Below are 25,094 nucleotides of genomic sequence, written 5' to 3'. Positions count from 1 at the left end.
TTAGAATACAGGGCCACTTTCCTAATGGAAGCAGAAGATTGATAGTTTGTGCCCCTGAAAGAGGGACCAAAGAGCACAGGAGATACTATACTGACCCAACTATAGTGATAAGTCACACAGAATAACAGGGGGATAATAGGAGTCGGCACATATAATACAGCACAGCGGGGGGGTATTTATTCACTGTGCAAGTCACTATTAGCGGAGGGTAATAAGTGACGCATTAGTGCAAGCACACAATGCCTTTTCTCTTTTATGTTCTGTCCCCGCTGACTGTAAATAAAACTCTGTGTCAATGAAGTGCTCATTAACCTCTATGGGACTGCGGAGACAAGAACAGCTCAAGCTGGCACGTATGTCGCACACAGAAAGAGCTTGTAAGCACCCCAAAAACAAACAAAAACTCTTTCGTTTTAATGTGTTTTTTCCCCACCAGCCAAGACTGCCGTTCGCACAAGATGATTATTCTTCAGGGATTAGAAATGCAATTACAGAAATGTTATTTTTAGGTTTATATCCCCTTTAAAAGTCATTCCTGCCGCATCAGACAGTAACTGTTCTGTACAGGGACGTCCCTTTTAGTTGCAGCAACCGCATCACGCACAAGCACCGGTACGGTCATGCACGCTTCCCAACACGAAATTGAGCATGAAGCGTTTTTTCGTTAGTCGGAGGTCACATGAGAGGCCCCTGTAATTCCAATTGATCCCCATCACTGCTCTAAATTTTGAATAGAGCACGCCAAGTCTTTCTAGAGGGGTGGTTTCACCTTTAAGTTCACTTTTAGTAAGTAATGGCTAATTCTAAGCAGTTCTTCAATTGGCCTTTATTAGGGATGCACCGAATGCAGGATTCCACTAAACTGAATCCTATGCGGAGAGGGAAAACAAGAAAGTAAAAAATGTTTTCCCCTTTCCATCCCTAATTTGCATATGCAAATTAGGGTTCGAATTGGTATTCGTCTTAAAGTTTTTGGATTATATGCCTTCTTCTGACTATTTCCAGCTTTCCAATGGGGGTCACTGACCCCATCTAAAAACAAATGCTCAGTAAGGCTACAAATGTATTGTTATTGTTACTTTTTTATTACTTCATAATTCAGTCTCAAATTGTCTCAGGATATCCCGCTCTACATCATACTAAAAGTTATTTCAAAGGTGGAACAACACCCCTTGAAGTTAGTTGGGGGTAAGACACTACACATGAGATTTGGGGTAATAAGATGGTAAGCCCTAACGAGCAATGATATCATTAGCTCAGTCCTTCCACTCATGCAATGTGTATACTCATGTATACTCCCCTATTGTATAGGGATACGTTGGTGTCTGGTATAAACAGTCTCTTCTCAGAACTAATTGCATCTCCTGCACTTACGTCAGCGCTAGACAAGGGGTCTCATTTCCACTCCAACACAAACACAAGTGGGAAACATGTACAGAACATGGGGTCACTCACACAACATTCCTGCAGCCCACACACAGCTGATTCGGGGATCCCCACTAGCAACTTGGGGTGTATAGGCTACATACAGAGATGAATATCCTGGGAAAGTGGGGGAGAGGAGTTACTATAGACAGAGGGGGGAGAGGAGTTACTATAGACAGAGGGGGGAGAGGAGTTACTATAGACAGAGGGGGGAGAGGAGTTACTATAGACAGAGGGGGGGAGAGGAGTTTACTATAGACAGAGGGGGGAGAGGAGTTACTATAGACAGAGGGGGGAGAGGAGTTACTATAGACAGAGGGGGGAGAGGAGTTACTATAGACAGAGGGGGGAGAGGAGTTACTATAGACAGAGGGGGGAGAGGAGTTACTATAGACAGAGGGGGGGAGAGGAGTTACTATAGACAGAGGGGGAGAGGAGTTACTATAGACAGAGGGGGGGAGAGGAGTTACTATAGACAGAGGGGGAGAGGAGTTACTATAGACAGAGGGGGGAGAGGAGTTACTATAGACAGAGGGGGGAGAGGAGTTACTATAGACAGAGGGGGGAGAGGAGTTACTAATAGACAGAGGGGGGAGAGGAGTTACTATAGACAGAGGGGGGAGAGGAGTTACTATAGACAGAGGGGGAGAGGAGTTACTATAGACAGAGGGGGGAGAGGAGTTACTATAGACAGAGGGGGGAGAGGAGTTACTATAGACAGAGGGGGGAGAGGAGTTACTATAGACAGAGGGGGGAGAGGAGTTACTATAGACAGAGGGGGGAGAGGAGTTACTATAGACAGGAGGGGGGGAGAGGAGTTACTATAGACAGAGGGGGGGAGAGGAGTTACTATAGACAGAGGGGGGGAGAGGAGTTACTATAGACAGAGGGGGGAGAGGAGTTACTATAGACAGAGGGGGGAGAGGAGTTACTATAGACAGAGGGGGGAGAGAGTTACTATAGACAGAGGGGGGAGAGGAGTTACTATAGACAGAGGGGGAGAGGAGTTACTATAGACAGAGGGGGGAGAGGAGTTACTATAGACAGAGGGGGGAGAGGAGTTACTATAGACAGAGGGGGGAGAGGAGTTACTATAGACAGAGGGGGAGAGGAGTTACTATAGACAGTAGGGGGAGAGGAGTTTACTATAGACAGATGGGGGGAGAGGAGTTACTATAGACAGAGGGGGGAGGGAGTTACTATAGACAGAGGGGGAGAGGAGTTACTATACAGAGGGGGAGAGGAGTTACTATACACAGAGGCAATTCTGACAGAGGAGAGGTTATATAAAGGAATTCTTAGGGGGGAGGGGGGAGTTTGAAGGGGAGAGGAGTTACTATAACGGGGGGGAGAGATTATTGACGAGGGGGGAGGAGTCTATACAGGGGGAGAGATTCTATAAGGGGAAGGAGTAACAGAGGGAGGAGTTACTACAGGGAGAGGGTACTAAGAAGGGGAGGTTATAGACAGGGGGGGAGGGTATTAAAGAGGGAGGAGATAACGAATATCGAGGGAGAGGTTACTATAGAAGGGAAGAGTATATAGCAGGGGGGGGAGGTTATAAGAAGGGAGGGTTTTCGAGGGAAGAGTTATATAAGAGGGAAGGAGTTATTAAGGGGAGAGTTCTATAGACAGAGGGGGGAGTTAAAAAGGGAGAGATTATAAGGGGAGAGGGGGGAGTACTAAGGGGGGAGAGGATTACTAAGACAGGGGGGGAGTACTAAACAGGGGAGGAGTTATTAAATATAGGGGAAGGATACATAAAGGGGGGATTAAAAAGAGGGGGATTAATCAAAGATTTTGGGGAAGGATAATAAGAGGGAGAGGAGTTACTAAAAGGGAGGGGTCTATAGAGGGAAGGAGTTCAAGACGAGGGAAGAGTTAAAAGAGGGGAGATTACTAAGAGGGGGAGAGGTTACTATAAAGAGGGGGAAGAATGAGGAATACATAAAGAGGGGAGAGAGTATTAGACAGAGGGGGGAGGAGTACTATAGACAGGGGGGAGAGGAGTTATATAGACAGAGGGGGAGAGGAGTTATATAGCAGAGGGGAGAGAGTTACTATAGACAGAGGGAGAGGAGTTACATAGAAGAGGGGAGAGGAGTTATATAACAGAGGGGGAGAGAGTTCTTAGACAGGGGGGGAAGGAGTTACTATAACAGAGGGGAGAGGAGTTACTATAGCAGGGGAGAGGAGTTATAACACAGAGGGGAGAGGAGTTACTATAACAGAGGGGGAGAGGAGTTACTATACAAAGGGAGAGGAGTCAAGAGGGGGGAGATTACTATAACAGAGGGGGGAGAGATTATATACACAGAGGGGGAGAGGAGTTACTATAACAGAGGGGGAGAGGAGTTACTATAACAGAGGGGGAGGGGTACATAACAGAGGGGAGAGGAGTTACTATAACAGAGGGGGAGAGGAGTTATATACCAGAGGGGGGGGGTTACTATAACAGAGGGGGAGAGGAGTATATAACAAGGGGAGAGGATTCTATAACAGAGGGGAGGATACTATACACAGAGGGGGAGGGGTTACTTACACAGAGGGAGAGTTCTGAGACAGAGGGAGAGGAGTTACTATAGAAGAGGGGGAGAGATTACTATAGCAGAGGGGAGGAGTTCTATAGACAGAGGAAGAGTTACATAGAGGGGGGAGAGGATTACTATACCAGAGGGAGAGGGTTACTTACACAGAGGGGGAGAGAGTTATTAACAGGGAGGGAGTTACTACAAGGGAGGGATATACCAGGGGGGAAGATTACTAAGCAGAGGGAGAGATTACTATAGACAAGAGGATTACTATAGACAGAGGGGAGGGTTACTATAACGAGGGGAGAGGTATAAGCAGGGAGAGGTTACTATGACAAGGGAGAGTATTGAAGAGGGAGAGTTACTATAGCAGAGGGGAGGGATTACTAAGAGAGGGGAGGTTACTAAGAGGGAGAGGAGTACTATGAAAGGGGAGGTTACTAAGAGTCACAAGGGAGGATTATATAACAGAGGGGGGAGGGTTATGATAATAAAGAGGGGAAGAAAAGGGTTATACAGAGGGGAGAGGATCTTACAGAGGGAGAGGATTACTATACCAAAGACACCAGAGGGGAAGGAGATGATACTATAAAGAAATTACAGAGGGGGGAGAGATTACTTAAAGAGGGAAAGTTCTATACACAGAGGGGAGAGGTTATGGGAGGGAGTACAGAGGGGAGGGAGTACTTACAAGGGGGGAGGATATCATACAACAGAGGGAGGAGTACTATAGCAAGGGGAGGAGAGGATACTATAGAAGAGGGGAGAGTTACTATACAGAGGGGAGAGTACTTACAGAGGGGAGGATACTTAACAGGGGAGGAGTACTACAGAGGGAGGGAGTTTAACAGAGGGAGAGGATTACTATACAGAGGGAAGAGTATTAGACGAGGGAAGGAGTTACTTAACAGAGGGAGAGGATACTATAGACAGAGGGGAGGGTTACTATGACAGAGGGGTAGAGGATATATAAGGGGGAGGAGTAACGTACTATGAAGAGGGAAGGAGTTACTGTACAAGGGGGAGGAGTTACTTAGACAGAGGGGAGAGGAGTTACTATAACAGGGGGAGAGGAGTTACTATAACAGAGGGGGAGAGGAGTTATATAACAGAGGGGAGAGGTTTATAAAGAGGGGAGGGAGTTACTATACAAGAGGGGGAGAATCAGGGGGAGAGAGTTACTATACACAGAGGGGAGAGGAGTTACTATACACAGAGGGGAGGAGTTACTATAACAGAGGGGAGAGGGTTACTATAACAGAGGGGAGGTTATAACACAGAGGGGGAGAGGAGTTACATACAAGAGGGGGAAGGAGTTACTACACAAGGGAGAGGAGTTACTAACACAGAGGGGGGAGGAGTTACTATACACAAGGGGGGAGAGGATTACTATACACAGAGGGGGAGGGAGTTCTAACACAGAGGGGGAGTACCAGGGAAGTTACTTACACAGAGGGGGAGAGGAGTTACTTACACAGAGGGGAGAGGAGTTACTATACACAGAGGGGGAGAGGAGTTACTATACGACAGAGGGGGAGAGGAGTTACTATAGACAGAGGGGGAGAGGAGTTACTATAGACAGAGGGGGAGGAGTTACTATAGACAGAGGGGGAGAGGAGTTACTATAACAGAGGGGGGAGGAGTTACTATACACAGAGGGGGAGAGGAGTTACTGTACACAGAGGGGGAGAGGAGTTACTGTACACAGAGGGGGAGAGGAGTTACTGTACACAGAGGGGGAGAGGAGTTACTGTACACAGAGGGGGAGAGGAGTTACTATAGACAGAGGGGGGAGAGGAGTTACTATAGACAGAGGGGGAGAGGAGTTACTATAGACAGAGGGGGAGAGGAGTTACTATAGACAGAGGGGGAGAGGCGTTACTATAGACAGAGGGGAGAGGCGTTACTATAGACAGAGGGGGAGAGGAGTTACTATAGACAGAGGGGAGAGGAGTTACTATAGACAGAGGGGGAGAGGAGTTACTATAGACAGAGGGGGAGAGGAGTTACTGTACACAGAGGGGGAGAGGAGTTACTGTACACAGAGGGGGAGAGGAGTTACTGTACACAGAGGGGGAGAGGAGTTACTGTACACAGAGGGGGAGAGGAGTTACTATAGACAGAGGGGGAGAGGAGTTACTATAGACAGAGGGGGAGAGGAGTTACTATAGACAGAGGGGGAGAGGAGTTACTATAGACAGAGGGGGAGAGGAGTTACTATAGACAGAGGGGAGAGGAGTTACTATAGACAGAGGGGAGAGGAGTTACTATAGACAGAGGGGGGAGAGGAGTTACTATAGACAGAGGGGAGAGGAGTTACTATAGACAGAGGGGAGAGGAGTTACTATAGACAGAGGGGAGAGGAGTTACTATAGACAGAGGGGGGAGAGGAGTTACTATAGACAGAGGGGAGAGGAGTTACTATAGACAGAGGGGAGAGGAGTTACTATACACAGAGGAGAAAGAAAGAAATAGAAGATGCAGAACTAGACACAGGGTTAATATTGGAGTCTCACACACACAGTAAAAAGCGCACACACAGGAGGCTGCAGTCGCACTTGGGCTCCCCACACACCCACAACCCACCTTGTTGAAGGAGAACAGTTCCTGCTTTATCTTCTCCCTCTGCGGGTCGTGGCCCTGCCGCCTGAACCGAAACTTCATCATCTTGCCGGCGGCCCGAGCTGACGCACCCGCTGCCAGTACAGCAGACTCCCCTCTCTGCAGCCACAGCTCCCGCACTCACACACACAGGCGGCTGGGGAACTTGCTCCAGCCTGCGCCTTGATTGGCGTTCCTAGCAGCCAATCAGAGAACTCTCCAGGGAGCGCCGCTTGCCACTTTACTTTTAGAGCATCGGTACAGGCACCACGCGTGCGCGGAATGGCGCGGTGGAGGCCGGGAGTTGTAGTTGTTTTTAGGAAATTCCTTCGTTTGAAGTTGTTTCAACTTTTTTTTTATCTTTAAGATTATTAAGACTGAATTCTATGCATTTATCCAGATTCCTTTATATTACACAGTGCTAAGCTTTCTTTTCTCAATCACTCTACTGATTAATCATCATGTGAAGGTTCAGAATCCTGTGGTGACTGATGTGTTTATATGGTTTCAGCTACTTATGTTTCCTTCTTGTGCTGTTACCAGAGTGTCATGTACCCCCTACTGTAAATGATAAGGATATTAGAAGTCACTGAGGGGTTGTTCTGTGACCATATAAAGGCACAAGGCTGCAGGTTGAGTTATACAGGGAACTCTCAGTATCAGTCCTGTATTATAAGGGATAATGTACCCCCTACTGTAAATTATAAGGATATTAGAAGTCACTGAGGGTCTGTGGCCATATAAAGGCACAAGGCTGCAGGCTGAGTTATACAGGGATCTCTGAGTATCACTCATGTATTATAAGGGATAATGTACCCCCTACTGTAAATGATAAGGATATTAGAAGTCACTGAGGGGTTGTTCTGTGACCATATAAAGGCACAAGGCTGCAGGCTGAGTTATAGAGGGAACTCTCAGTATCAGTCCTGTATTATAAGGGATAATGTACCCCCCTACTGTAAATTATAAGGATATTAGAAGTCACTGAGGGTCTGTGGCCATATAAAGGCACAAGGCTGCAGGCTGAGTTATACAGGGATCTCTGAGTATCACTCATGTATTATAAGGGATAATGTACCCCCTGCTGTAAATGATAAGGATATTAGAAGTCACTGAGGGGTTGTTCTGTGACCATATAAAGGCACAAGGCTGCAGGCTGAGTTATAGAGGGAACTCTCAGTATCAGTCCTGTATTATAAGGGATAATGTACCCCCCTACTGTAAATTATAAGGATATTAGAAGTCACTGAGGGTCTGTGGCCATATAAAGGCACAAGGCTGCAGGCTGAGTTATACAGGGATCTCTGAGTATCACTCATGTATTATAAGGGATAATGTACCCCCTGCTGTAAATGATAAGGATATTAGAAATCACTGAGGGGTTGTTCTGTGACCATATAAAGACACAAGGCTGCAGGCTGAGTTATACAGGGAACTCTCAGTATCAGTCCTGTATTATAAGGGATAATGTATCCCCTACTGTAAATTATAAGGATATTAGAAGTCACTGAGGGGTTATGTGACCATATAAAGGCACAAGGCTGCAGGCAGAGTTATACAGGGAACTCTGAGTATCACTCATGTATTATAAGGGATAATGTACCCCCTACTGTAAATGATAAGGATATTAGAAGTCACTGAGGGTCTGTGGCCATATAAAGGCACAAGGCTGCAGGCAGAGTTATACAAGTCAAGGTCTAAAACCTAAAGAAGCCATTCTCCTAATGGGACACAATTTTTATGGGATGTTTGGGGAGTAAATGCAATTAGATTCCTTCCCTGTTAGTCAGAACCATCCATTTCCAGTCCCAGGTCATGATGGGAGAGAGACAATAGTCTGGGCTTTCAGATGACACACGTCAGGACCAGATTCTAGAAAAACAAGTATAACAAAGGCAAAACTGACAGTTTCAGTACATATGAGAGCACAGGGTATCTGTTAGAAAATAACTGACATATAAATCACCGTGCCTTCGCAACTCTCACATTTTTAGGTTACATGCTCACAGGCATTATATAATGCGCTTGGGCCCCCATGGGATAGTGTGTGTAGTAAGGAAAGATGGTGTCAGGGGCTGTAATTGTTAGTTTGTATTTATATTAAGCCCCCTTACAATATCCTCAGAATTAAACCAAGTGCTGGATGGAGTCAGTTTAGCAGAGATCAGTATGGCAACACATTAAATCCCCACAGCTGAATTAAACCCAGACTGACATGCAGTGCAATGCTACTGATAAACTTGTGCACCCCTGGGTGCTGTAGGGGTAGGTATCACAGGGTGGGAGAGATCAGTAGGTGCCTCAAGTGAGAGGGAGAACTGACATTGCTGGATGTTGGGGAGAGTCTGAGCGAAGGGAGGAATTCCAGTGGGAAAGGCACAGCTCGGAGGAACCGAATTTTAGTTACAAAAGGAGAGTATTATGAGTAATAGATAGAAAAAAGAAAAAAAAAAAAAAATATATATATATATATATATATTATATATATATATATATATATATAAGATTTTTATTGTAAACACAAACTGACGTTTCGGCCTCTCCTAAATTCACAATATAAGTACAATAAATATTTATTTCTAGCGGATACAATTCATATACAGTTAGTTAGTGCACGATCCTTGATTTAGAATCTTTAAGGTTATCTTGAAGATTATTACAAATGTATATGAATTGTATCTGCTAGAAAATTGTAGCGATTTGCTATATTGACTCTTATTATGTTTGGGATGCAATAAATCATAATGGTATGAGCGATGCACTTCACTTCTCCCTATGTCATTTTCCTGCCAATAGGGGTATTTATTGCACTTCTATTGTGAATTTAGCACTTTGAGAAAGGCCTTAGGGCAGAGACACACGCTCAGATTCGGGGAGATTTAGTCGCCCGGCGATAAAACGGCTCTTCTTTGGGGTGACTAATTTCCCCGAACTGCCTCCCGCCGGCTAGAATCTAAATCGTTGGCAGGATGACACTCGGAGCGCTTCATTTTCCGAAGTTTCCTTGTGAGGCAACTTCGAGCGACTTCAGTAAAACAAAGCACACAGATTGACATCCAGCCGGCAATTTACATTCTAGCCGGAGGGAGGCAGTTCGGGGAGATTAGTCACTCCGAAGAAGAGGAGATTTGTAGGTGGGTGATTAATCTCCCCGAATCTGAGCGTGTGTCTCTGCCCTTAGGAGAGGCCGATACGTTAGTTTGTGCGGATCTTTATCGAGTTGTGTGTGTGTATATATATATATATTATAGAACTGCAGTCCATTAAAACATGGGTGCAAGTACCATGCCACTGACCTCCTATATTTTTATTTTTCTGCCCAAATAGTAGCATTGGCATCAAGCATATTTTTTACTTGCCAGGTGCCACCCCCAGCAGTCACAGGGTCTGCCCTGTAGTGATGCCACTCAAGAGAGCTGAGCAGCTGCTGGATCTGCTTTGCCCAGTTACATAGTTCGTTACATAGTTAAATTGGGTTGAAAAAAGACAAAGTCCATCAAGTTCAACCCCTCCAAATGAAAACCCAGCATCCATACACACACCCCTCCCTACTTTTAATTAAATTCTATACACCCATATCTATACTATCTATAGAGCTTAGTATCACAATAGCCTTTGATATTATGTCTGTCCAAGAAATCATCCAAGTCCCTCTTATAGTCATTAACTGAATCAGCATCACAACATCACCCGGCAGTGCATTCCACAACCTCACTGTCCTGACTGTGAAGAACCCCCTACGTTGCTTCAAATGAAAGTTCTTTTCTTCTAGTCTGAAGGGGAGGCCTCTGGTACGGTGATCCACTTTATGGGTAAAAAGGTCCCCTGCTATTTGTCTATAATGTCCTCTAATGTACTTGTAAAGTCTAATCATGTCCCCTCACAAGCGCCTTTTTTCCAGAGAAAACAACCCCAACCTTGACAGTCTCCCCTCATAATTTAACTCTTCCCTCCCTCTAACCAGTTTAGTTGCACTTAGTCTCTGCACTCTCTCCAGCTCATTTATATCCCTCTTAAGGACTGGAGTCCAAAACTGCCCCCATACTCCAGATGAGGACTCACCAGGGACCTATAAAGAGACATAATTATATTTTCATCCCTTGAGTTAATGCCCTTTTTATGCAAGACAGAACTTTATTTGCTTTAGTAGCCACAGAATGACACTGCCCAGAATTAGACAACTTGTTATCTACAAAGACCCCTAGATCCTTCTCATTTAAGGAAACTCCCAACACACTGCCATTTAGTGTATAACTTGCATTTATATTATTTTTGCCCAAGTGCATAACCTGCATTTATCAACATTGAACCTCATTTTCCAGTTTGCTGCCCAGTTTTCCAGTTTGCTGCCCAGTTTTCCAGTTTAGACAAATCACTGTGCAAAGTGGCAGCATCCTGCATGGAAACTATAGTTCTGCACAATTTAGTCTCATCTGCAGAAATAGAAACAGTACTTTCAATGGCCACCTCCAGGTCATTAATAAACAAGTTGAAAAGCAAGGGACCTAGTACAGAGCCCTGCGGTACTCCACTAACAACACTGGTCCAATTAGAAAATGTTCCATTTACCACCACTCTTTGTAGTCTATCTTTTAGCCAGTTCTCTATCCAGAATCAGTGGATCAGAAAGAACAGCACCAGGGGAGGAACTGCTGCCCATGTGTAAATATGATGGAGAGTGGCACAAGGCACAGAAATGGGCACCAGAGAGATATCTGCATTCTTCTGTAGTCACTTGTAGAATGACCTGCCATCAACATTCCATATTATTACTGCCCTCACCCTATTTAACCCTTTATGGAGCAAAACAGATGATTCTGAATTAAAGGGATGACCATGTGTGAGTATCTTCTGGTTACGAGGGATGGGCACCAGGGCATAAGTAACATTGTCTTGGGCACCAATTCTACGTGGCCCCATTCTGCCAACCAGTTCGCACCTCTCCTTTATTGCATATTTTCTTGTGTACCAGTGTGAAGATGAGCACCAGGCAGAAGCCACTATAAAAATAAACTCAACGTTCCTTATCAGAGATCTGTTATTTGCTATAGGAAACAGTCAGTTAACAGAACAAAGGTCTTATGATTTCCTTGCACCCGGCGTGCACAAGAAGCACAATGGACTGGGTGCAGAAGCAGCAGGCACGTGACATGACAATGATAATGAACAATGTCTGGGATAAGAAGTGCTACTGTTACAATAACCCCCCCCCCAAACATAAGATAATTAGCAAGTCGTTCTGCAAATCTATAATCGTTACAGTGATGTTAAAGGGATACTGTCATGGGAAAAAAAATTTTTTCAAAATGAATCAGTTAATAGTGCTGCTCCAGCAGAATTCTGCACTGAAATCCATTTCTCAAAAGAGCAAACATATTTATTTATATTCAATTTTGAAATCTGATATGGGGCTAGACATATTGTCAATTTCCCAGCTGCCCCAAGTCATGTGACTTGTGCTCTGATAAACTTCAATCACTCTTTACTGCTGTACTGCAAGTTGGAGTGATATCACCCCCTCCCTTCCCCCAGCACCCAAAACAAAAGAACAATGGGAAGGTAACCAGATAACAGCTCCCTAACACAAGATAACAGCTGCCTGGTAGATCTAAGAACAGCACTCAATAGTAAAAACCCATGTCTCACTGAGACACATTCAGTTACATTGAGAAGGAAAAACAGCAGCCTGCCAGAAAGCATTTCTCTACTAATGTGCAGGCACAAGTTACATGACCAGGGGCAGCTGGGAAATTGACAATATGTCTAGCCCCATGTCAGATTTCAAAATTGAATATAAAAAAATCTGTTTTCTCTTTTGAGAAATGGATTTCATTTCAGAATTCTGCTGGAGCAGCACTATTAACTGATGCGTTTTGAAAAAAACATGTTTTTCCATGACAGTATCCCTTTAAAGGGAAATCTAAAACCTAGATGTTTAAATAGACAGTGATGGGAACTCCACTCCTAAATGGTATTTTCTATTCTCTGCACTGCTGGCTCCGACACCTGAAACAATGTAGCAGAAGCCAGCTGATTAACAGGCCTGGAGAAGTGACTTCGGCTGTATTGTTTCAGGAGTCAGAACCCGTTTTTAGCAGAATGTACACTAACAGCTTTCAAACCAGTGAAGATGTGGAATGAATTGAACCGGATTAGAATTATTGCACTAAATGTTGCAGAACGTCTGAAATAGAAACAGTATAGATTTCAGTTCCTCACCTTGCCCTTAATACTTCTATTAAGGGATGCACCAAACCCACGATTCGGCCGAATCCCTGAATCCTTTGTGAAAGATTTCGGCGAACTATTTATGAATCCTAATTCGCATATGCAAATTAGGGACAGGAAAGGATTAAATGGGACAAAAAATATTCAAAAAAGTCATGTGATTTCCCTATCTTCCCCTAATTTACATATACAAATTAGGATTCGGATTTGGTTTGGCCATGCACAAGGATTCAGATGAATCCGAATCCTGCTGAAAAAGGCCGAATCCCAAACCGAATCCTGGATTCAGTGCATCCCTACTTCTATTGCAGAGACAGCTGCCTATAGATACAATCAGAACTCCCCGCACCCCTGTCAATGCAAAGACTGTAACATTCCAGGCGTTGTCTAGGCAACCGGGGATCGAAAAAGGTCTCCGTTTAGTGTATCCATGCCAACATCAGCAGCCAATGACATTTATGTTTGTGCAACGCGCCAGATGAGCGGCCATTTCTGCGAGCAATATGGATTCTGATTGGCCACATTATTTTAATGCTGAATTCTGAGCACGAGACCCATGTGGTTGGTGTAAGGGAACCTCCCTGCTTCCTGGAGGCTGACTTGGCTGAGGTCAACATCTGCATCTGATTGTAGGAGAAGCAGAGAGTTTACAAGCTCCGAGGATTCTTTGTGGCTGCGTTTTATTTCCACATTGGCCGCTGTGGCTTCGCAACTGCCAGGCGTCTCCTCCATGTTTGTGTTTTTAACAGCACTAAAAAATTCTAAATCCTTTTTTTCCCTTGTTCTGTAATCAATGTAGGCTGAGCCACTTGGGCCTGTAGATTATGCACACACACACACAAAAATTAAATAATTTAAACCACACCCCTATCCAATCAGACCACACCCGGTTATAGTTAGGTTGCTATGGGTTACTAGACCCTATGCAAACTGAGTCTACATGAGCCTCGAGGCTTGTTTTTAGGGTAAATAAAAGACGACATTCCGGTGTTGCAGTGCTCACATGTAAAAATATGAAAGAAATCAATAGTTTATTGAAGAAAGTTTATATTTGTAGATGACTACACACTTAAAACGTCACTGAGAAAAGCCATTGGAAGTGGTGAAAATTGTGTGCCGACCTCCCTAAAGTAAAGCAACAAATATAATCTTCACTATTTCCAGTTGCCTTTAAAGGAGAACTAAACCCTAAAAATGAATGTGGCTAAAAATGCCATATTTTATATAGTGAACTTATTGCACGAGGCTAAAGTTTGAGCTTGTCAATAGCAGCAATGATCCAGGACTTCAAACTTGTCACAGGGGGTCACCATCTTGGAAAGTGTCTGTGACACTCACATGCTCAGTGGGCTCTGATTGGCTGTTGAGAAGCTAAGCTTAGGGCTCGTCACTAATTATCCAGCAGAAAATGAGCTTCCCTGGCTGTAATATAAGCTGATGCTACAGGTTTGCTGATTATTAAATTCTGATGCTAATTTCACTGGTTTCTGTGCTGCCATGTAGTAATTATGTGTATTAATTACTAATCAGCCTTATATTGTGACATTTCTATTCTATGTGTACTGTATATTTTGAGTGGGTCCCTAAGCTCAGTAAGTGACAGCAGCACAGAGCATGTGCAGTGAATCAGCAGAAAAGAAGATGGGGAGCTACTGGGGCATCTTTGGAGACACAGATCTTTACTGCTAAAGGGCTGTGGTTGCCTTGGGCTGGTACAGAAGCACAAAACATAATGTACAACATTTGTACCTACTTCTTTAGTTAGGCTTTAGTTTTCCTTTAAGGTGGGCATTTTCATCAGGACCCAGCTTAAGAAGAGTTTGAGGCGGCTGATGAATGTTTGGAGTTGTAGTTCAGGAATAGTTGCGGTATATCCCCAAATTGAATACCCCTCCTCCCTTTATAATGTAGTTGCAGCCTCCTTAATGTACCTGAGCCTCATATCTCAGCCTGTGGCCCTACTCTCCCTAGCTGGTCTCTGGAGGCGATGGTTCTTCTGGTGTAAACCCTTCAGAGGCCAATTCTTCCACCAGCAATTGTGGCATTGGATGTTAGGGACTTATAAAATGAATACCCTGCATTTGTTGACTACAAGTCTCACCATCCCACTAACAACCAAAGGAGTGCAGATTGTCCATCTTATTAATAGGCATACACATAGCGCACACATAGGGCACACATCTTTAGCACACACATCTGAACACAAATACAATGGCATCATATTCTGAGCTGCCCCAAGCTGTCTACAAACAACTGTGAATAGTGCGCCATATACAATGGATACACAGTGCCATCTGCTGGCTGAAGGTGGGGTTGCAACTGTCATACCTCAATAGAATCTAATGTATTGCCACATGTTGTAATGGATAGATACGTATTTGGTTAGTAAGCGAGTCTTCTAATGGCAGCCTCCCCAAAAAATTATCACACTATAGTTGACCTTCATGTCAACTTTGACACAACTAGAGACTATATAGTGCTTTCTCCTTCTTTTTGGGTCTTCTGGCCACCCAATGGCATGTTCCTGATCACTGCGCTTAGAGTTAGCATTATTGTTGATGGTCTCCCCCTTTTCCATATGCCTTCAACACCTATTGCCGTAACTCTCTTTCAAGTGTTTGGCCTCCTCATGGGTCATTGTAGTCTTTCCTGTTTAGCTGTAGCCTCATATTTTTCACTCTGTTCCTTAACTTTCCTTGTGGGCATGCTGAAGCCACATCTTTGACTCTGTACCTTAACTTTCATGCTGAAGCCACATCTTTGACTCTGTACCTTAACTTTCATACTGAAACCACATCTTTGACTCTGTACCTTAACGTTCATTTTGAGGGCCCTTGGGTTGAGCTGAAGCCCAGTCTTTGTTGTTTTTCATTGTGAGAGACTTCAGGCCTATCTGCAGCCTCATTTTTACTCTGTTCCCTAATGTTCTTTGTGAGGGTCTTCAGGGTTAGCTCTATCCCCATTTTTTGTTTTTTAACATTCTTTGTAAGGGTCTCCTGTTCAAGCTGGAGCCTCATCTTTTCTCCTTGTTCCTTTTGAAGGTTTTCAGGTCTAGCTGTAGCCCCATATTTGCACTCCTGAATCTTTAATATTCTTTATGAGGGTCTTTAGGTTTACCTGTAACCCCATCTTTGCAATCTGTTTCTTAATATTTTTGTGAGGGTCTTCCGGTCTAGCTGTAACCCTATCTTTGTACATTGCTCCTTAATGTTCTTTGTGACAGTCTTCAGTTCTAGCTGTAACCCCATCTTTGCACTCTGTTCCTTAATGTTCTTTGTGAGGGTCTTTAGGTTTACCTTTAACCCCATCTTTGTACTCTGTTCCTTAATGTTCTCTGTGAGAATCTTCAGTACTACCCATAGCCCCATCTTTGCACTTTGCTCCTCAATGTTCTTTGTGAGGGTCTTTAGGTTTACCTGTAACCCCATCTTTGCACTCTGTTCCTCAATGTTATTTGTGAGGGTCTTTAGGTTTACCTGTAACCTCATCTTTGCACTCTGTTCCTCAATGTTCTTTGTGAGGGTCTTTATTTCCAAATATTCTATATTATTTTCAAAGAGAGAAAAACAGACACAGTATAGGTATACAGCAAAGTCTTATGTATCACACAATTTCCAATACGAATACCAAGTATACCGTCGAGAAAGGTAGAAGATTGTTAGTGAGAGGGAAAGCAAGAAAAAAGAGCAGAAGAAGGAAGAAAAAGGCACATTCCAAATTTAACCCAAAAGCACATTGCTCCAGACAAAGGAAAATCTCACACATAAATACCCCGTGTCGGAAGATCAGGCCAGTGGAACCGATGAACCTGAAATTGAGCTAGCTTGCCGACATAGATCTAGCAATTGTGTACGTCTCCAAGTTTTCCAAACAGCGGTGTTGTGGGTTGCTCTCTGAATATCGGAGTCTAAGGATACCTCCATAGACATATTATAGTGGGCATCCCTAAGTACTTGATGTAGAGTTGGCGCTGCAATTGCTTTCCACAATCTAGCTATGGAGGCCCTCACTGCAAACAGCACGTGATGTAATATATACTCCTCCCCACGTTCTAGGGTAGACGGGAAAATATGTAACAGTGCTATTGCTGGGGTAAGTTGAATTGCGATATTCAGCTGAGTGTTAAGAAGGCTCTCAACCTCTAGCCACAAAGCCTGTACCTTGGGGCAGTCCCAGAAGACATGCAGCAGGGATCCAACATTTCCACATTGTCTCCAACAAAGAGCAGAAGCGTTAGGATATATACGAGCTAACTGATGTGGTTTCCAACCAGGTTTTCTGACCCAGAGGAAAGGTTGTTTGTGTAGTGAGGTAGTGGCGTACTTGCAGGTACTAGTAGTGGTCCGCATTGGGTAGCCCATACTGCAGTACTAGGTTGGGAAATGATTGAATATAGCCCTTACGCACAATTGATGCCACAGTACGGATGCCATGGAGCTTCCAGGATTGCAAAGATAAGTCTGGGATAGCTTTTTCAAAACTAGAAATCGGTTGTAAGTAGGACGTGGTAAATGCAAATATCTTGTGTTTCCTGACACGACTCCACACAAGGAGAAGATCCTTGATGGTTTGCAAGGTAAAATTACACTTAAAGTGGACCTGTCACCTACACATAAAATACTGCATAATGAAAGTCCTTTCAAAATTAAATATGGAACCCCAAAAATTTTTTTCATTAAAACATCCATACCTGTTATAAAGGTGTTTAAATATTTAAACTGTCAATCAAATATTACCTGCCCCGCCTCTATGCCCGTGGCATAGAGGAGGGGCAGTCAATTACTTTCACTTTCCATTCAGCACTTCCTAGATGTCATAGCTCTCCCCACATTCCCCCTTCCTTTCTCAGGCTCTATAATTGTGTACCACACTGCACATGGACATTAGGTCCCTCATTCTGGTTCATACACAAGATTTTGGGGTGATCCACAATTTCCCTTAATAACCGTGTCCACAAAATGGCAGCTGCCTGCTTGCTGGGATTGTATAATTCCAAAACAGAAGGAAACAAAATTTAAATAATAAATACAGTGTAAGTAAAGTTTATTTTGCTCAACTAACATGATAGAAAAGAATTTGAAATTATTTCTTAGGGTGACAGGTCCCCTTTAAGCGGATTTACCGCTTTTGGTGACCAAACAATTTCCACAAGACTTAGCGGGCAAGCAGCTTGCTTTTCAATATTAACCCAATGCTTATCTGGATGTGTGAGTGACCAATAAAGAATTGCCTCCAACAGTATCGCTTTGTGGTATTCCCTGAGATTTGGAAAACCCAGGCCCCCAGAAGTCCGTGGTCTGAACAGAGTGTCTTTAGCAACCCGCCTTCTCTTGCCATTCCATATAAAGTCCAGCATTAACCTTTGTACAGATGTAAAAAAAACATCTGGGGGTATGATAGGTATCGTTCTGAGCATATACAAAATTTTCGGTAACATCATCATTTTTACCACAGCAACACGACCTAACCATGAAACATATGTCATTTTATATTGCAAGAGCTCTTTGTTCAAAACTGTTGTCAAAGTACAATGGTTATGTTTATACAAAGCATGTACAGTTTTGGTGAGCTTAACACCAAGGTAATTAAGATAGTCAGTTCTCCAATCAAAAAAATAACATTGTTGCAGTGCAGACACAACCAAGGAACTGAGACCAATGGGCAATGCCTGAGTCTTCTCCGCATTAATTCTGTAATAAGAGATATCACCAAAAGCTTTTATAATTTGCAAAGGATGGGGAAGCGCAGTCTGGGGGTTAGTGGTCATAATAATGACATCATCGGCATAGAGGCCTATTTTATGGTCCGTCTCAGCCACTCTAATTCCCTCTATCATGGCGGCTTGTCTGATTTTTTGGGCCAAAATTTCCATCGTCAGATCAAATACAAGTGGAGATAAGGGGCAACCCTGTCTCGTGCCATTGGTTAGGGCAAACTGACGTAACAGAAAACCAGCCGCGTTAACTTGAGCCCTAGGATTGGAGTACAGAGCCATCGTAGCCTCAATGAAAAGTGGCCCTAAGTCAAATCGTTTCATCGCTTCCGCAACCAAATCCCAGTGAACCCGGTCAAAGGCCTTCTCTGCGTCCAGGGCCAATAGCAACAATGGAGTGCGTTTACCTTGAGCTATTTGAATTAAGTCAATCATGCGTCTTGTTGCATCTGATGCTTGGCGGTGTCTAATAAAGCCGACCTGATCCGGGTTCACTAAGGATTACAATTTGGCATATATCTTTACATCTGAATTTAGTAGTGCTATGGGACGATAGTTCGTTACCAATTCCGGATTTTTCCCCGGTTTAGGGATAGTGGAAATAGTGGCCGTTAACATTTCAGCCGGAAATGACATTATCCTTTGCGCCTCCTGATATATCAGGAGAAGACGGGGGGCCAAAACATCTGCAAACTCCCTATAATAAACGTTAGAAAAGCCATCAGGGCCCGGTGCCTTATGAAGGGGTAGGGCCTTAATAGCTTCCTGAATCTCCAATAGGGAAAAGGGTGCATTCAATCCTTCTTGTTCCTCCAATGTCAGTTTGGGTAAAGCTAAACCGTCCAGAAAATCTTGAATAGCCGCAATAGTAGGCTGAGAAACAGTGTCGTCATCTCTGAGATTATATAATTTAGTGTAATAATCAGCAAATGCGTCCGCTATATCCTTTGGATTGTAGAGGGCGCAGTTGCGGTGACGGAGTCTGACTATGGAGTTTTTGGCCCTTTGTTGTTTGATCTGCCTAGCTAAATAATTAGAGGCCCTATTACCCTTATAGTAATGCTCCAATTTGAGGGATCTAAGGGCAATCTCGCAATTGGCCATGTCTATTTCCTGTAACTGGTCCCGTATTTCACGAATTTGTGCCGCCCTTCGATCCGAGGGATTCCTTTTATTAAGGGCAGTTAAACTGGTCAGTTGTCCCCATAAATCTCTTTTCTGTTTGGCTTTTTGAGTCTTGATAAGACTATTGCGTTGTATCAGTAGTCCCCGAATAGTGGCTTTATGTGCACACCATACAGTGGCCTGTGGTAAAGTGGGAGTATCATTTTCCAGAAAAAAATTGCGTATCGCTGTTTTAAGTGCTTCGTGAAACTCGGGATCAGTAAGTAAAAGTGATTTCAATTTCCAACCTTGAGGACGCGGCTTAGAAGCACCATTATCAATGAGCATAGTGATGGGACCATGATCCGACCAGGCTATTGGGCCAACAGTAAGACTAAGGGCGTTGTGCAATAGTGTAGCATCAGTCAGGAATAGATCTATCCTAGAGTATTCTTTATAGGTAGGGGAATAGTAGGTATAGTCCCTTGCAGTCGGGTAAAGGGCTCGCCAGATATCAAATAAGCCTTCAATGTGGAATAGTTTCCTAAGTTTCGATGCATTAGCTAATTTCCGCTTGTAGTAATTTGCAGAAGTTTGGGAGACATATGCAGTATTAGTGGTATCTATCGTTGGGTCAGGGGGAAGGTTAAAATCACCTCCAACAATCAGAAAACCTCGCCTCATCCGATTCATTCTAGCGAAAACTTTCTGTAAAAAGGGATTTTGACCTTCATTGGGGACATACACATTCACCAATGTATATTCAACACTTTTAATGCAACCCACCACTATTATGGCTCTACCAGCTGGATCAACCCATTCATCAGCAATCTCCAAACCCAAATCATGTTTGGCCAAAATGGCCACCCCAGCCACTTTAGTGGAAGCAGATGCCAGTCGTATAATCGGATATTTAGCGTTATGTAACAGCTGAGGATCAGATCTCCTGATATGGGTTTCCTGTAGCCAGATTAAGTCCGGTTTTTGGATTCTAGCCTCATTCCAAAGTTTGGATCTCTTGTAAGGGGTATTAAGACCACGTACATTAAGCGACATGCATTTCAACGACATAATGGGCAATTGAGAACTGATAAGAGATGATCCAGCAAGTAATCCATATCCAATCGTCCCTAGGACCTATAAACAAGTCAGGAGCTAAGAGCACACAAAAATACGTAAAGTGTGTGAGAGTGCCTAGAAAGGTGTTAGTAGAAAACAGAGAAAGAAAAATTAACACATAAATCAAAAACAACTGGGTAGCATAGCAATCTGGAATCAACATAATTCCCGGGGCTAGCCAGTAATAGGAAGATATTCCGATGCGGGGGTAGGTAGTAGCATCTGCAATATAAAGGCAATATAACTAAAAAAACCATTAAGTCCAGAAAAATAAGATTCAAAAAAAATAAATAAAAAAAAAACAGTCCAGTATCATCCACTGTCAAAAAAAAAAAAAAGAACCATATAGTACCACAAAAAATATAACAGCAGAAAAAATAGGAACGTAATAAGTTCTGTATTGATGTAAACTGGGAATAGATCAAAAGTTATCACTGACAACCGTCAGTAGTAAAGTCACAGACATGAGGTAAGAGTAGCACTGTATGCGGCTTGCACGCCACACAGAAAGACGGGCAGCCATTCAAAAAATGGGAAGAGGGAAAAAAGATTCGTGCCAGAATCTAAAATGGTGAAGCACGATGGCATACTCACTCACTTCTTCCCGGGGAGGTTTGCCAACTCGGGCCGACTTTAGGGGAGTGTTGAGGGGAAGTTGGCTTCTGTGCGTCCGGTGCACGCAGATCCCACTCCTCAATTAACGCCATCGCCGCCGCTGGCGACGTTGCGAAGGTGGCCCGATTTTCTCTCAAAACGATGAGCTTGGTGGGGAAGCCCCATCTGTACATAATCCCATGATCGCGCAATATATTAGTGGCCTGTTGGAACTCCTTCCGACGAAGAATCGTCTGCGCCGAAAGATCTGTAAAGATTTTAAGATCTTTGTACGGATCCGGCAGTAGCTTCATGGTACGATGAGCTTGTTGTATTTGTTCTTTGGTTCGGAAGAAGTGTATACGGGCAATAGTATCACGCGGGGGCGACTTAGGTGCGGTCTTGGACTTAGGAAGCCGGTGCACTCTATCAATCTGCAGTAACGACTGATCCATCTGCGGCAGTAGCACCTTGAAGAGGCCCAGTAAATAGTCCTCCAGCCCTTCTTGCTTGACGTCCTCCGAAATGCCCCGAAAGCGTAAATTGTTGCGCCTATTTCGGTCTTCAAGATCCGCCAATTTAGACTTAAGCCCTGCCACTTCTTCCTCTAAGGCATGTGTCGCGTCAACAATGTCATTATGAGCCGACACCATCTCCGATATCTTACCCTCCAAATGATCAGTGCGTTCTCCAATGGAACGCAGTTCTGACTTTAGTTCTTTGACTGCACCCGCCAGATCCGCTCTCAAGCCCGTTCGAAATTCCGCTAGTAGATCTTTAATAGCCGGCAAAGGAGATTCTTCAGCGAGTCCCAAGTCTTTTCTGCGGGCTTGTAGAACCCGATCCGGGCTGTATGGCTCTGACGCAGGTCTCGAGGCCTGTGGACTGGCGGATCCGCCATCTTGGCTGTCGTCGACACGATGAGCCGATTCAGGTGTTTTCTTACCATAAAATTCAGTGAGCTTCAATGGTTGCTTCTTGCCCCTCTTCACCATGATATCAGAGTGTCACGTAAACCCTCTACTCTTTTAAAGGTCTGAATTCGGGCAAATCTCGGAGAAATAGCGCCTTCACATGCAGGAGCTCTTACTGCGCGCTGCTACTCCATCAAGGACCAAGTCCCGCCCCTTTGTGAGGGTCTTTAGGTTTACCTGTAACCCCATCTTTGCACTTTGCTCCTCAATGTTCTTTGTGAGGGTCTTCAGTTCTACCTGTAGCCCCATCTTTGCACTCTGCCCCTTAATGTCCTTTGTGAGGGTCTTTAGGTTTAGCTGTAGCCCCATCATTTCACTCTGTTTCTCAATGTTACTTATGGATCTTCCCTTTGTTTTTAGAGGAGAACATGATGTCATCTGAAGGTTCCTCCATGTTCTAGATGAGTTCTTTGTCTGATTTGGACACTTGGGCTAAAGTCCTCATCAGGTTGTTACCAGCTAATTACCTGCAAAGCCAGTAGGGTTTTGAGGGAAAATTCCACGTTCCCCGAAAAATGCAAGAGGTCTTTGGGAGTCCTACATGTGTAACTTTTTACAGTGCATGTAGTAATTCAGGGAGGACCCTAGATTACCCTCGAGTCCATCCTGAGGTAACAGATTTTTTTGTCACCTGATTAAACCGTATCCTGGAGTGTTGTCACTTTACATTACATGGTTTTGGGCCAGGATTAAAGTTAACCCCCTGCATGTAGGGTCAGATAGGCAGGTCTGAGTTGGGTATACAGTATATTAGGGACCTTGCAGACACAATTATAACCCGTATAGGGTCGGGCTTAACTGAATATGACTTTAAAAATCAGGCTGGAGTAAAGAAGATGGCAAAATATTCCAAAAATCTTTTAATTTTTCATTCTGATTCATTAGCCTCTGCCTTGTTGCTAGGGCAAATCAGTCTAGCAACCAAGTAGCAGTGTAAAGATCATAATGAGGAGCTGTAGAAAAAAAACAAATAAGCCAAGAAAACCCCAAATGTCATAGTAAATTTGTGAGGGCCCTCCTTTATGGCATTGGGTTTTAGGTTTCATACTCTCAGTTATTAGGGTGGGGGGAAATAGAATACTATATGTCCCTTAGCAGGGTGTTGTTGGGCTACCACTCCCAGAATCCCTCTGTAGTTCAATAAAAACGTGAGGTTGGATGTTAATGTAACGTATATACTGAAATGTCTTCCAATTGTTGTTAATATTTACTTATACACCCCAGGGGCCCCCTAAGATGCTGAGGCCCTCATAACACGTCACTTAACTCAGCTCTACGTCCCATTTGGAAGCGACTCCCATGAAAATATATTTCAAGAGCTTTAATGAACCGACACTGTTTTGCAATGTTGAGCGCATTCATTTCAATGGGGTGTAGGTGCTTGGTGTAGATTTGCAGCTCACTGAGTACTAACACCCATCCAAATTGCTAAATCTCAATGCCAAGTGCACGCAAGTAGTAATCTTTGGACTACTATAATGCAAAGAATTAACGAGTGATAAATTGGCTCCTAGTTTTACTTACTCCTGGTATACCATTACCCAGCATGCCTCTGTACTACTGGTAGCACAGCCAGAGTTCTGTAGTGGTGGGAGTTTGGGGGTATCAGCATTTGTCCCGGTTAAAGCAGCTGTCAGAACAGTCACAGCAAGGGACATGTCTCAGCAGACGTGGCACAGGTGGAAAAGCTTATTTTTGGGATATTTTGAGGACAAATAGGTTTCCAATAATATAAGTTTCCCTTTAAAGGAAGGTATGCACTCTTTATAACTTAAAGTAATTCTGTCATGATTTTTATGATGTCGTTTTTATTTCTAAATTACACAGCAAATAATTCACTCTACAATATAAAATGTCATTGCTGAACCAACAAGTATATTTAGTTGTAATATTGGTGTGTAGGTGCATCTCAGGTCATTTTGCCTGGTCATGCGCTTTCAGAAAGAGCCAGCACTTTAGGATGGAACTGCTTTCTGGCAGGCTGTTGTTTCTCCTACTCAATGTAACTGAATGTGTCTCAGTGGGACCTGGATTTTACTATTGAGTGTTGTTCTTAGATCTACCAGGCAGCTGTTATCTTGTGTTAGGGAGCTTTTATCTGGTTACCTTCCCATTGTTTTGTTGTTAGGCTGCTGGGGGGGGAGGGGTGATATCACTCCAAACTGCAGTACAGCAGTAAAGAGTGACTGGAATTTATCAGAGCACACATGACATAACTGGAGGCACTTGGGAAACTGACAATATGTCTAGCCCCATGTTAGATTTCAAAATTAAATATAAAAAAATCTGTTTGCTCTTTTGAGAAACGGATTTCAGTGCAGAATTCTGCTGGAGCAGCACTATTAATCGATGCGTTTTGAAAAAAAGAACAAGTTTTCCCATAAAAGTATCCCTTTAAAGGACCAGTAACATAAAAAAAAAATGTTTAAAAATTCGTTAGAGCACAACAAAAAATGAACACAGAGACAAATTAAACTTTTAAATAGCAAAGACTTTATTAAGAAATAACTTACAGAAAGTCCACTTCCTGTCCTCTTCAGAAACGGCGAAAAGGCGACCATCCACACTGCAGTGATCGATTTTTCCTCCCTGGCTATTCACTGACGTCTTCCTCCCGGCGTCCAGCATAAGCAGTGTCTGTCACAGGCTCTTCTCTCCTTCACCGTAGATCGGCTTCCCTCCTCCGCTCTCCTCACCTCCCTCCTGCTCTCCTACTCTCAGAGAGAGACATGCGGCGCCTGGTTACATTCCAGTTATAGGCAGAACAGAAAGCCGCAGGTTACTTACAGGCGTCCAGCAGCAGCA

General features: G+C 43.8%; 1 protein-coding gene across 1 annotated transcript in view; it reads right to left on the bottom strand.

The window, feature by feature from the left end:
- Positions 1-6,754, bottom strand: part of llgl1.S (LLGL1, scribble cell polarity complex component S homeolog) — a 55,160-nt gene extending 48,406 nt beyond the window's left edge. The window contains 1 exon segment of the mRNA NM_001091429.1: positions 6,543-6,754. Within this exon segment, the coding sequence (NP_001084898.1) occupies positions 6,543-6,623 (81 nt within the window). The 5' untranslated portion in view covers positions 6,624-6,754.
- Between the last annotated feature and the right edge of the window lie 18,340 nt (positions 6,755-25,094).

The sequence above is a fragment of the Xenopus laevis genome, chromosome 9_10S (genome assembly GCF_017654675.1).
Source record: "Xenopus laevis strain J_2021 chromosome 9_10S, Xenopus_laevis_v10.1, whole genome shotgun sequence".
NCBI classification, from domain to species: Eukaryota; Metazoa; Chordata; class Amphibia; order Anura; family Pipidae; genus Xenopus; species Xenopus laevis.
Note: the sequence above shows the minus strand (reverse complement) of the source record. Positions and strands in the feature narration are given on the sequence as shown.